Below are 14,134 nucleotides of genomic sequence, written 5' to 3'. Positions count from 1 at the left end.
GTTATGATTACTCTACTTTTAAAGCATAAATTCGATTTAAACAATAGGTCTACATAATATTCACATATGCTGTTCATAGGGGACGTATTGTATTAGCCCTACAGTTACAGCATGAAATATTATTTTAAAGTTTATATCTCCTAATTCAAACTTTATAACTCGACTTAACTCAAAAATAGTGAGTTTGTCAAATCTGAGGGAAAAAAGAATGACAAGCTGTTTTTCCTTATTAGAATTGTGAGATATAATCTCGGAATTGCGAGAATAAAGTCAGAATTTTGAAATATAAAATCAAATTTACCTTTTTTTATTCTTTTATTCCATGGCTCTATAGACTGCCGCTTGAAAACCGTAATTTTCTGCCTCCAGATAGGCTCCGCCCACAACAAACGTCATCCCTGTTTCGGATCTGTAAGACTATCCCACTCTCTAACGTCAATTTCATTGCATAACAGTGCTTATCGCTGGGTGACAAGCTCTTGTAATATGCGGAGAACATTTTGAAAATGACATCTAATCAATATAATTTATAATCTTTTTAAACCTAACTATTTTGTACCCATCCCTGAAATTCTCTAGCCGTAAAGGCTATCTCTCCCGGGTTTTCTGCAACCATGATGCTCGCGCATCCGGAATGTTTACAAACCTATAATTGGTCTATTGAAAAATATTTAAGTTCAAATTGATATTTCTGACTTTTGGTGGCACATCTGCAAATTTGAGCACAGTTTACTCTCAGTATAATCTAATTTCTTGAAGAAAAAAAAAGACTAAAATATTAGAGATCTTATATGTGATTTTCTTTCCTACGGTTGTATTTTCCACCAAATTACCATAGTTACTGCAGTTATTTTTACACAGTACAACTGTGGTATAAACCAACACTATTGTCAAAAAAAAGTTTTCGCATTTCCAGCATTCTCATAAACAGAAGTCTTCATAGTTGGGAAAACTTCTGTGGTGGTGAATGGAAACTACAACAAATATAATTTTTGCGTTCCCATTTGCCCCAATAAATTAGCCCCAACAGTAAAAGAAAATATCTATGATTTTCTAGCATTTCTGTCACTTTTTTTCTTTTTAACTCTTAATTTTCCCACTTAACAACTGGTGTGACGTACCTCAATCAATAACACGCCATGTTTGTTTGCTTAGGCCAAAGAAGAACTGGTCATGGTTTCTCCCAAGGTTTTTTTTCTCGATTTCTGTCACCTGATGTGTTTGGGTTCCATGCCACTGTCACCTTTTGGCTTGCTTAGTTGTGGTGTAAAAGACATTTCACTTTCAGTAATTTATCGATACGACCCATATGACACCACTGGATGATGGCACTGTTGTTTTCTGTAGCGCTGCTTTACTGCTGAATCACATCTTGCAACATTGACGCTGATCGATTAACTTCACGCTGTTATTGATCTGAACTAACTTGAGCTCAATAATGACACTGTTGTCTTGCAGAGCTTCTTTACAGCAGAATCTGAACTGTCTGAACTGAATTGCTTCTGCGATTTTGTGTTTATCTCTGTGAATCTGCTTTGGCACAGTCTGTTTTGCATAAAGTACTATAGAAATAAAGGTGAATTGACTTTCTAAAAGAGGAAAGTCATTGGTCAGAAGAGAGAAAGATGTCAAATTTGCTGCTTCTCCCTCAGCCATTGTGTCAGAAACTTAATCGTCATATAATAACCAAAGTAATTTTTATGTAATGAAGACAATGTGATGGGTGGATGAGTGGCTGGTGTTTCTTTTTTCTCCCTGTAATCTGTCCCATCTCTGTCTCTCAGGACTCCAATGGTCCACCTCGCTCCGATGCTCCTGCCCCTCCAGTCTTCTCTGCCCTGCGGCCCTCCCGTGGGGTTTCCTCCACCTCGGAGGAAGAAGAGGCACTGACAGAGAAGTTCCTCAAAATCAATTGCAAGTACATCACAGATGGCAAGGTGAGTCAGCGATTGACTTTTCTAGTGGCAACATCTCCGAAGTTGCACAAAAGTTAACTTAAGGAGGAGTCCTCAAGTTAGTCATTAATAAGAACCCTGCTTTTCCTCCATCCTCTGGAGACTGCAAAGCAGCAAGGAGCTCCAAGTTTTGCTTAAAGTGTGGGAGTTGATTTGCTGTCTCCAGCACTGATCTGTTCTCTTTAGTGAATACTCTATGCCTGACGAGTGTAATGCTGTTAATGCAAAAATGATTTTCTCTCACACTGTCAAATCATGCCTGCCCTCAGAGTCACCCCAGCATTTATAGAGTGAATTCACTCTACTGCGTGACCAGTGTCATCTGATTCACGAACAAGTGACTCTTATGAACCTGTTCTTGTAATTAAAGGGGTCATATGATGTTGCTAAAAAGAACATTATTTGGTGTAATGAAATGTGTTTATGCGGTTTAAGGTTCAAAAAATACATTATTTTCCACATACTATACATTATTGTTTCTCCTGTATGCCCCGCCTTTCTGAAACGCGTCGATTTTTACAAAGCTCATCGGTCTGAAAAGCGAGGTGTGCTCTGATTGGCCAGCTATCCAGTGCGTTGTGATTGGCCGAATACTTCAAGCGTGTGACGGAAATGTTACGTCCCTTACCATATTGTGATGCCCTGTCCGGCCGGAGCGACGAGACAAAAACATTAAAACCCATTATAAAAGAGCTTTCACAATGAAACACAGCGTCACACACGGCGGGCTAGAGTGAGCGGTGGCCGGGCTAGAGTGAGCGGAAGCCGGCAGTTTTGAGTGAGGAACAGCCGGCAGGCTAGAGTGAGCAGAGGCGGCGGGGCTTGAGAACGGAGCGGCCGGCCGGCCGGCCGGCTTGCGGCAACCACATGTGACGACCCCGGGCTGGGTTTACTTATTCAAAAAGAACAATTCAGAGCTGTTTTAATCTGTTTGATGGATCCTTGATGAATGAACTCACTGACAACTTTTAGTGATGAATATATTTATGAAATATTATATTTTATATTGTGTGTGTGTGTAGTGTGCATAAATCAGAATAAATCAGTAAATCAGCATACATTTTCTTAATGATAAAAATGTAAATGTTTTAAACATACTTAATAAAAACAGGGAATATGTCATTAATATCAGTAAAATAAATATAGTAGCCAGTTTTGTTTAAATGTAGGGATGCAAAAATGAGTATATCCTTGATTAAATTCAGCAAACATGTAATATTCTAGTACTTAGTATGTCCTCCATAACTTTAAGTATACTGCTTTGACCCTTCTTGACATTGTGTGTACAAGTTCTGTCCTGTTTAACCGCTTGAGGACAACCTCCATAAGTGCCTTGATCTTTATTGTGGTGCTCAAGAGCCTTAAGGCTGGGTGAAATTCTTGGTCACTGAAGGTTTTTCGCCTTGGGAAAATGTATATATTCATTGTCATGTTGAAAAAGTGCCCAACAATGCAGGGAATGAGGAGAAGATAGCATCTTCTGTTTCATGTTTTGTATTAAATCACACAATGGTATGTGAATTCATGACAGCTCAACTCCCTCACACCTTCAGCACTCATACATCCCTATAAAAGAGCTTTACTACCACTGAACTTCACTGTGGGAACCAGGCACTTCTTACTGTAGTGTCAAGACACTTGCTTGGCATATCCCTGTTCTTTTCCTAGCAAAAAAAATCACTGATCACAAAATAAAAGTGCAGGTCTGATTATTTCAGGGGCCTTGTCACAAGTCACAATTATTTTAGAATTTCTGTTTTATTTTTGTTAGATTTTCACACTTAAAACAATGATTTGGTATTCTTCTTGTACCACTGTCCTCTTTTGTGCAAAGAAATAAGTCTTCTGATGATTCTCTCCCTAGTGGTTTCAATGTTGTCTGTATTATGTCTGAATGATTCAGTGGGGTATGTAGCACTTTTAATTGTCAAGAAATGGCCCCTGTTTAAATGTTTTGGTTCAACATACCTAACTTTTGTCTATAGAAACTACGAATCCAAGGCACTTCTTCCAGTTCCAAAATGTTAAAAAGCCTTTATTCAAACATGGCTCACTGTAGAAACATTAAAAATGACTAAAACACTGCACACTGATGCATTTCGGCCATCCAGCCTTCCTCAGAGTGTGTCAAGTACAAAATTAGGCACAGGTGTAGATATAATCAGTTGCTCAGTAGAATACCTAACTTTTGATCAAAAATTGCCCAGCAATTAGTAACTAATTGCGTAGTATTAGTTCTGGCAGGTAACATGAGTCAAGCTTGCATCTGCTGACTCTCAACTGATCCACGTCTACCTATAGGAATACGACGCCTATCACAGCACTCCTATATAAGATCTATTCAGTATTATTTGATACTGCTTTCGCATGCTTTGGAGCAAATAACCCTCCTCCATCCCCAACTCAGGACTTGGCTTTCTAATATTCTAATATTGAATCAGACATCTTTTATCTTTAATAATGTTGTTACACTAAAATGTCATTAAGAACATTAATGAAATCGTCTCGGTTACGTACAGTATGTAACCCTCACTCCCTGAAGGAGGGAACCGAGACGTACATCGGAACTGACCAACGAATTGGGGATCGCTTTGGGAGACCAATCTACTTCGAGTGTAAGAAAAACGAGCAAATGCACATTGGCATGCGATAATTGCCACAGCTGCTCTGCGCTGCAGCGCGAGTATTTAATGAGCAGCCGGTGCGTCGCATATTTGCTTTTCCGCTGAGGAGCCGAGCTAGTGACTCGGCTGTACAGCGGAGGTACAATGACTATGGTGACGAGACTTACGTCTCCGTTTCCTCCTTCAGGGAAGGAGGGTTACATACATAACAGAGACGTTCCCTTTCAGTCGGTCACGTTCGACGTACGTTGGAACTGACGACGAATTAGAGATATCTACCAACACGCCACTGTCTCTGGCCCTTCCAGCGCTCTGCTTGAGACTCCTGGACCGCCCCCAACTGTTGGAGCGGGAGTCAGGGCTCTAAGCAGAGAAGGTCAGTCACTACTGTTCCGCAAGACCCACTCAGTGTGACTATTTGGATAATGCTGGGAAGCGTGCCCTAGAAGAGAAGGGGACGCTGCGGAGGCCACATCCTGCCCGTAGGAAGTAAAATGTGGCGGTTACACATATGGACTAGCCAATTAGGGTAATAAAACATATGGAAGTCTCTGGGGTGGTTCCAGCCTAGTTCTATGGGGGAAAGAACACCAGCAGAGATGACAGAGCGGGCTCTGTCGGGGGAAAGACACAGGCTAGCCGTCCTGGGTAGCCTTACCGTGGAAGAATACACATATGGGATTGCCGCAGGGACCACTACATATGGACACCCAGCCTAACACAGGTTCCACAACACATACGAGTATAGGCCTGGCGTCAGACGCTCCACCACGTCTGACTGCCGGGGGGTGACAGAGGAACTCACAGGGTTAGCCATTTCTGGGGAACTCTACTGGAGCAATAGACGCACGTATCCGGTCCAGCGGGTGGAAGTGGCATTGCAAGCCGACACTAGAACGGGCCCTTCATGCTACTGGCCACTAGGGGCGAGTACACTGGAAGATACCGGCTCTACACTGAGGCTATAGAATCTAGCGAACATGTTAGGTGTCGCCCAGCCCGCAGCTCTACAAATATCTGTCAGCGAGGCGCCTTGAGCCAGCGCCCAGGAGGAAGCAACACTTCTAGTTGAGTGTGCTCGCAACCTGAATGGCAGGGCTCACAAAATTTCAAAATACCTGGTAGCCCTTCGGGCAGGTACTCTTCAGATTTTGGTAGCCCAAAAATTTATTTAACTAGCCCAAATAAAAAAATACCTTTTTTTTTTTTAAATATAGAAAATCAGATAGGAGTTTAAATGTCAATCAAAAATATTTTCCATACACACATATCAACAAATATGAAGGAAGGAATTTTATTTCACTATTTACAGGGTATCTGCAGAATTTAAAAAAATACATTTAAGGCAATTTATGACCCATTTTAAGAGCTGCACAAGTAAAATGAACACAGTATGAGTGGGGTTGGACAATGTCTATGGTAACATACAGTATTGAGCCACAAAATTAGGCTACATGATTTACAGTTCAGATACAGGTTTTCACAAAAACCAACATTTTATACAACAGCATTTCAGCCTTTAGACCATTTTTATGAAAAGCGATAAATCAAGCATATAAATTATTGTCAATTTAAAACGTATAAATTAATTTAATCTCAATTAATAATCTCAATTGTTTAGATTTTTAGAAGGCACATTAACTTCTTTCTCATTTACAACTCTGTGTGTTTGCTGCGTAAAAACATGAGTTGATATTTGCATTGATCTGACCATAAACCGCAAGAAAGGCTTGTTGGAAATGCAAATTCATTCTCTGCCACGAGGTGGCACTTTAGGAGCGCTGAAATATTGCAGTTTCCCCGGTAACGGCTGTTCACAAAGCAGCTCCGCGCTCATAAATGCTGCTTTATCAGGAATTATAGGTAAAATTTAATTAAAATGTCAATGACACATTTCTGAGGACAGTCGGTTCCCTTCAGATACATTCAAATAAAGACATCTACGCCGCGTTTTGACTTGAAACGTGCACCGCTCATATTTATGCAATGACATCATTGCCTTTTGAAGTTTAATCCAGCCGTATCGCAACTCTTGTCTTTCTGTCCCCAACTGTAAGACCTCTTGAAATTATAATTAAGACATTTCTTATACCATTTAAGGGCAGAGTGGTGATACATTTTGGTAGCCCGACTGGAAAACACAATAGCCCTGGGACGTCGGGCTAGCAATTTTGCGAGCCCTGTGAATGGGCAAGGCACGTCTTGGGATTAGTAAGCCAAGACAATAGCATCCACTATCCAGTGGGCTAACCTCTGTTTGGAGACAGCCTTCCCCTTCTGCTGGCCTCCGTAACAGACAAAGAGCTGGTCTGAGGTTCTGAAGATTTGTGTTCTGTCCACGTACAGCCGCAGAGCGCGGACGGGACAGAGAAAAGCTAGGGCTGAGTCTGCCTCCTCCGAGGGCAGTGCTTGCAGGCTCACTACCTGGTCCCTGAAGGGAGTGGTAGGAACCTTGGGCACATATCCAGGCCGGGGTCTCAGGACAACAACAGAGTTGGCCGGCCCGAATTCTAGACACGATTCATCGACCGAAATGCCTGCAGGTCCCCTACCCTCTTGATGGAAGCCAATGCAGTCAGGAGAACTGTCTTTAGTGACAGAATTTTCAACTCGGCTGACTGCAAAGGTTCAAAGGGAGGTCTCTGCAGTGTCGTGAGCACCAGAGACAGGTCCCAAGAGGGTACCAAGGTAGGACGAGGAGGGTTCAACCTCCTCGCCCCTCTAAGGAACCTGACGACCAGGTCATGCTTACCAAGAGACTTACCATCAACTGCATCGTGATGTGCGGCAATTGCGGCAACATACACTTTGTCCCGAATTCTAGACACGATTCATCAGCCGAAAATGCCTGCAGGTCCCCTACCCTCTTGATGGAAGCCAATGCAGTCAGGAGAACTGTCTTTAGTGACAGAATTTTCAACTCAGCTGACTGCAAAGGTTCAAAGGGAGGTCTCTGCAGTGTCGTGAGCACCAGAGACAGGTCCCAAGAGGGTACCGAGGTAGGACGAGGAGGGTTCAACCTCCTCGCCCCTCTAAGGAACCTGACGACCAGGTCATGCTTACCAAGAGACTTACCATCAACTGCATCGTGATGTGCGGCAATTGCGGCAACACTGTCAGCACCATCACACCCGCACCAGACACGCAGAGGCTCCTTCCTAAACGAGCAGCTTGTCTTCCACCACTTTCCAAAGTAAAAACACAAGTAGGAACAGCACATGTGTTCGGGTCCGAAGCGAAAAGCAAAAATGCGAATCACCGGCTGCTCATTAAATATTTGCGCTGCAGCGCAGAGCAGCTGTGGCAATTATCGCATGCCAATGTGCATTGGCTCGTTTTTTTTTACACTCGAAGTAGATTGGTCTCCCAAAGCAATCCCCAATTCGTCAGTCAGTTCCGACATACGTTGCACGTGACCGACTGCAAGGGAACTGAATTCGGTTCTGTCCTGTTTACATTTGGCTTGCTTAGTTGGGGACACAATCTCTGGCAACATTGTTGACTTGACTGCACAGACACTATTGGAAGAGAACTGAACTGAGCTGGATGATGGTATCACTGAATCAACAATGAACTGACTTTAACCGATAAACTGACTGACTGTCATGTGGCGTTCTTGTGTCATGTCACAGGGTGTTGTTAGTGGGGTGTTGCTGGTGACGCCCAACAACATCATGTTTGACCCTCACCGGACAGACCCTTTGGTTCTGGAGAGAGGCTGTGAGGAGTACGGCATCATGTGTCCACTGGATGAGGTTCAGTCTGCAGCCGTTTACAGAGAGATCACCGACAGCAAGATCCGTGACTCCATACCACCGTAAGACCTCTCGCTTCATACTGACACAGCATAGAGTTAGTTGTTTGTCTTTTACTTGGCTAAGACATGTTAGTATTTAAATAATTCTATAAATGCATTTAATAAAATACAGAATCAGATAATTAATCGAAATTGAATATTATTGTGAATCCAATCAAAATTAATCATTCTGAATTTGCAAAACATTGTTCTTGAACGAATCGGAAACTTATTATTAATTAGGATTCACATGCCCATGCCCATTCTTGTCCTCGCTTTACTATAAGTGGTGCAAAGGCCAAAAAACTAAATTATAAAAAACGACTTGAGCCACCAGACTAGTAGTTACATGTTAAGCGTTACATGTTATTAATTGGATTCATCTTCAGATGTCTTTTCTAGATTGAAGATCTCTCATGTGATAAGTCAATATTTTGTTTGCGGTGTGCATGTATAATTATTTCAGATATCTACTGTTCAGCTTTATTATACAGGAAATGGATTTTTACTCTTAAGGCTAATGAAGCATGAATTCAGCTGCCTACGTCTGAATTACTCACCCATTTCGATTTGTAATAAGAAGTTAAATTTTTTTTTGCAGTGTTTCCACCCCCAGATATTTATATCCTCTGTTAGTTTATGAATGATGATGTGTTTTATTCAGCTCAGAGCTGTGTTGGTTGGTTCACCAGTCAGACGGGGTTCACTGCAGGGTCGCAGGTGTGGATGTGAAGCATAGACGCCTTTGATCGTGCAGATGTACAGACAGAGGGACCTACTTTTCATTTATGCACTTTTATGTTGGCTTGTACTCTTATTAATTGCTCCAAAGGGTTTTGATTATGTACTTCTATCCACCTCCCACCTACCATCCAGACAGACACACGTCATTGTGCACTTGTGTTTCAGATGTCTCAAGCTGTGGCTTTACTGCAGTACAGAAGCCACATCTGACATGACATATCATGATAAGAAGTCTGTGCATTTTAGACTTTTTAATATGACACAGAAATATCACAGTAGTGAGAAACAGGGCATAAGAGAATCAAAAGTTGATTCTCGTGCACAGCACGCTATGGTTGTCACATTACCTTAGTCACTGAAATTTCACAACATCATGTTGTTTGGAAGTGGGTTTGTATTATGTTGTTGTATTAAGTCTTCACAGTTTTTACAGTATCTTTACATTTTAATTAAAATTTTAAAAATTCATTTAAAAAAGGAAATAAAAATAGGAAACAATCATTCTTAGCATTGTTGTTATTGTTAGTATTACAGAATTCAATAATATTCTAATTATTGAAACCTCTAATTAAAAATAATGTGAATAAAAGAAGGAAAAATTATTACTATTTTTACTGAAGCTTCTTAACAAAAACAACAACAATAATAATAATAATAATGTGAATAAAAACATATTCTTTTTATATTTACAATATTATTTGTCTTTATTTCCTTTTACAGAGCATTGCAATGTGGGCTGATTAAACCCTTAAAATTTTTGGAGAAAACTGAATGAAGCTTCTCAATAATAATAAACCCACAATTAAATAAGTAATGTTTTTTTTACATTATTATTATTATTATTGAATTATTATTATTGTTATGAATATAGAATTATTATAATTATATTAATAATTATTTTACCATATTTATTTGTAAGTTTTTCACTTTCTTGTTGCATTGCAGTGTGGACTGATTAAACCCTTACCATTTTTCAGAGAAAACTGAATGCACACATTTTAAGAACACATGTACATTTACTTTCACTTTCACTAATCATTTAGCTGACGCAAAGTGACTTACAAATGAGGACAATAGAAGCAATTGAACCAACAAAAGAGCTACAATATATAAGTGCTGTGATAAGTCCCGGTTAGTCTAATGCAGTTCACATAGCAAGGCTTTTTTTCCCTTTCTTTTTTAAATCATAAATAAAAAGAATATAAATTAGATAGAAAAGAAAATAGAATAGAGAGAGCTGGTGTTAGAGGGTCAGGCTATTGTTATTTTTATAATAATTAAAAAGTAAGCAAAGTAGATAGAATAGACATAGTTTAACATTTAACATTTAAATGGTGCAGTCCTTCTATTGTTTTGTTTATTATTTCATGTTATTTCAGACATAACTAAGTTAAGTGTGGTGCATACAATGGTATCTGTGAATGATTATTTATGCTATTACCATTGAAGAATATTATGAAGTTGAACCAAAGCCACATCATAGAGCAGTAAAGACACCTTTAGATATGCAATATTAGTTTTCTAGAAGGTGCATCTCTCATTCTCTCTGTTTGTGCCACAGGGATTTTGAAGCCGTGTTCTCTGGAAGCTCTCATCAAACAGATCAGCGTCTGCGGGAGGGTTATGACAGCGCCAGCACTGCCCCCCGCAGCACCGAGGGCTCCATCTCAGAGGACGTCTTCACAGAGTCAGAGCTCTCGCCCATCCTGGAGGAGCGCAGTTCACATAGCAAGGCTTTTTTTTTTCCTTTCTTTTTTAAATCATAAATAAAAAGAATATAAATTAGATAGAAAAGAAAATAGAATAGAGAGAGCTGGTGTTAGAGGGTCAGGCTATTGTTATTTTTATAATAATTAAAAAGTAAAAAAAGTAGATAGAATAGACATAGTTTAACATTTAACATTTAAATGGTGCAGTCCTTCTATTGTTTTGTTTATTATTTCATGTTATTTCAGACATAACTAAGTTAAGTGTGGTGCATACAATGGTATCTGTGAATGATTATTTATGCTATTACCATTGAAGAATATTATGAAGTTGAACCAAAGCCACATCATAGAGCAGTAAAGACACCTTTAGATATGCAATATTAGTTTTCTAGAAGGTGCATCTCTCATTCTCTCTGTTTGTGCCACAGGGATTTTGAAGCCGTGTTCTCTGGAAGCTCTCATCAAACAGATCAGCGTCTGCGGGAGGGTTATGACAGCGCCAGCACTGCCCCCCGCAGCACCGAGGGCTCCATCTCAGAGGACGTCTTCACAGAGTCAGAGCTCTCGCCCATCCTGGAGGAGCGGCAGTCCACAGAGGAGCTACAGCAGGAGGACAAGTCATCAGGAGCCTCGTCCCAATCCATGCAGACCCTCCTTCAGGAACCTCAGACGGCTGAGGGCAGCCATTCAGAGGAGGAGGAGAAAAAGCCAGAGGAGGGAGAACCAGCCAGCGAAACTGCCCAGCCCAAACAACCCAGCCAGGAACAGCCAAGCACACCCACCAGCAGGGACCACCAGCAACCACCCCACTGCCAGACCGAAGGAGTCGCCCCCTCCTTAGGTTCTCAAAGCTTGGCCCCAGGAGCAGGGGAGGCCTCGGGACAGGAAAGCAGCCCCGATGGGGCTAAACTGACCAGAGATGGTACTCGAGATTCAGAGACGGATGTAGAGGAGCTGAGAAAGATGTGGAAGAGTCACACTATGCAACAAGCCAAGGAACAGCGAGAGAGTGTCCAGCAGGCCCAGAGAGAGAACGACCAACAGTCTAAGAGCAGCCAGACACTGAGCTCTGCTGAGGGTACGACAACATCTTCTCCAATATTTCTGCAATTTGTGCTACTTACCAGTCTGTGATTAACACCTTTTAGAGGGGTCATAGGGTTTTTATACATTTATGTGTTATGCTTAATGATTAATTATTAATTTAATTAATAGTTATTTAATATATATGAATAGTCTAGAATATATATATATATATATATATATATATATATATATATAAATGATTGTGTGTGTGCATTAAATATATATTGTATTATTAGATGTAAATTAATAATAGAATTATAATAAATATAATAATTTTAATAGAATTATAATTATTTAATAGAATTATTTTATGTATAATAAACCTTAAATATAATACATTTTAAACATTTTATATTTAATTTAATTTGAATTATTTAATTATAAATAATTATAAATTTGTTTTATATATGATAAAAATGGATGAAATGTTAAAACTCAAAATCCTACTTTTTAAACCGTTTTTAAATATGAACATTTTAATCTGTTTATATATTTTACTGTTTATCAATTTATTTTATTTTATACAATTATATATATATAGAGAGAGAGAGAGAGAGAGAGAGAGAGAGAGAGAGAGAGAGAAAGAACTTTATATTGTGTAAAAAGTGAGCTGAAAGGTGCTTCGAAATGAAAAGTGGCTCACCTGTTTTCACCTGAGGGAGCGCAGGGACACTTGACCATGGCTTTTACACGCTGCTTTGATCTGTCGAGGCCAGACTGTGCCAGCAGCCCTTTCTCTGACCGAGAGATAAGCTAAAGCCCATCAAACATGACAACTGCACATACACACTAACATTACAACACACAGCAGAAACTACAGGCAGTTCTTTCCTTAAAAGTATAGCTGAAAATATATTAACTAGAAATAATGGGATTAATCACAGGATGTTGACATTGATTTAAATCTGTTGACAGAAATAGTATGTATTTTATCAGTCACCCAAGGCTGTTTATATATTGCCTGAGGTGTCGATTTTGTGTTGATACTGATGTAGCAGAGGTGTAGCCTCAGCAAAAAGCATGCTCTTATGTTAGGTTCTGTCTTGGTTTCCAAAAAAAAAAAAATCTATACCAAATACCAAATACACTACAATTACAATATCAAATACACTCAAATGTTAGGGGTCAGTTAAAAAATGTTATTAGGGCTGTCAAAATTAACATGTTAATAACACGTTAACACAAACTAATTTTAACGGCACTAATTTTATTAACGCGTGATTAATGCAGCGCACATGTTATGTTTGACCTGTTGCCTAGCCCGTAGTTGGAGAAATGGAGATCAGTACCGCCGAGTCCACAGTTTGCGTAGGGCACCAACTCCCAGGGGGGGCACCATCCCAGTTGCTCAAATAAAAAATTAAAAAACGTGATTCCCGCATCCGCGCTCGCTACCGCTTGTACCTCATGTTTGCGGCTGAATGCAAATGGTCATAATTGATGGACAACTATGCCTGTGAAAAGACATCAGCAATCCAGCGCCGAGATAAGAAAAAAAAAGTGAAAACGAAGCCTGTGCATCACTTTCAGGCACATTCAAAATCCTGTAAAACTTTTTTGGCTGTTGACGTTAATAACGTGTTTTAATGTCGGTAATAATTTCCCCACCATCAACGAATCTAATATTCTCTCTGAGTTTCCATGTTCCCTTACGAAAATTAGCCATGGTTTTAACACGAATAAAACCAAAAATCATGGTTCTTGTAGCCATGGTAACCGCAAATTAACCATGGTTTTGTTACTTAAAATAATAATTTACAAATAAGTATTAAGATTATATCTTTTGTGGTTATAAAAACAGACCTAAGCCAACAATAGCCTTTCAAATGACTTGACTTCGGGGCAGCCGGCGGGCTTGAGAATGCCGTGGCCAGCGGGCTTGAGGGAGCTGCAGCCTGTGGACTTGGCTTTGGAGCTGCCGGCGAGCTTGACTTTGGAGCGGCCGGCGAACTTAAATGAGCAGTGGCCGGCGGGCTTGACAGCGGTCTGGTTCTGGCTCGGGCCCGGACACACCCCAGACACCGAAAGATCCCTGGGAGGTCCACGGGGCGATGGTAGTTGGCCCCGAGCCAGAACAGAGAATTGATGGTGGAGTCATCCAATGCCGCTGCCCCGGCGAGCCTGTAGAATTCCCAGGTGTGCTCGAAGAAGGGGAGATCTCGGCGGGCTAAGGCAGAGAACTGAGCGGCTATTTCCATCGCCGTGGGGAGAAACAAACAG

General features: G+C 40.5%; 1 protein-coding gene across 1 annotated transcript in view; it reads left to right on the top strand.

Annotated features, from left to right (window-relative positions):
* LOC107556949 (oxidation resistance protein 1-like) overlaps positions 1 to 14,134 on the top strand; it is a 132,827-nt gene that overhangs the window by 96,983 nt on the left and 21,710 nt on the right. The window contains exons 6-8 of the mRNA XM_016240219.1: positions 1,785 to 1,937; positions 8,212 to 8,396; positions 11,257 to 11,906. Of these exons, the coding sequence (XP_016095705.1) occupies positions 1,785 to 1,937; positions 8,212 to 8,396; positions 11,257 to 11,906 (988 nt within the window). The remainder of the gene's footprint in view (positions 1 to 1,784; positions 1,938 to 8,211; positions 8,397 to 11,256; positions 11,907 to 14,134) is intronic.

Source organism: Sinocyclocheilus grahami, unplaced genomic scaffold, assembly GCF_001515645.1.
Source record: "Sinocyclocheilus grahami isolate Dianchi unplaced genomic scaffold, SAMN03320097.WGS_v1.1 scaffold585.1, whole genome shotgun sequence".
Taxonomy (NCBI): domain Eukaryota; kingdom Metazoa; phylum Chordata; class Actinopteri; order Cypriniformes; family Cyprinidae; genus Sinocyclocheilus; species Sinocyclocheilus grahami.
This window is presented reverse-complemented; position numbering and strand designations above follow the sequence as displayed.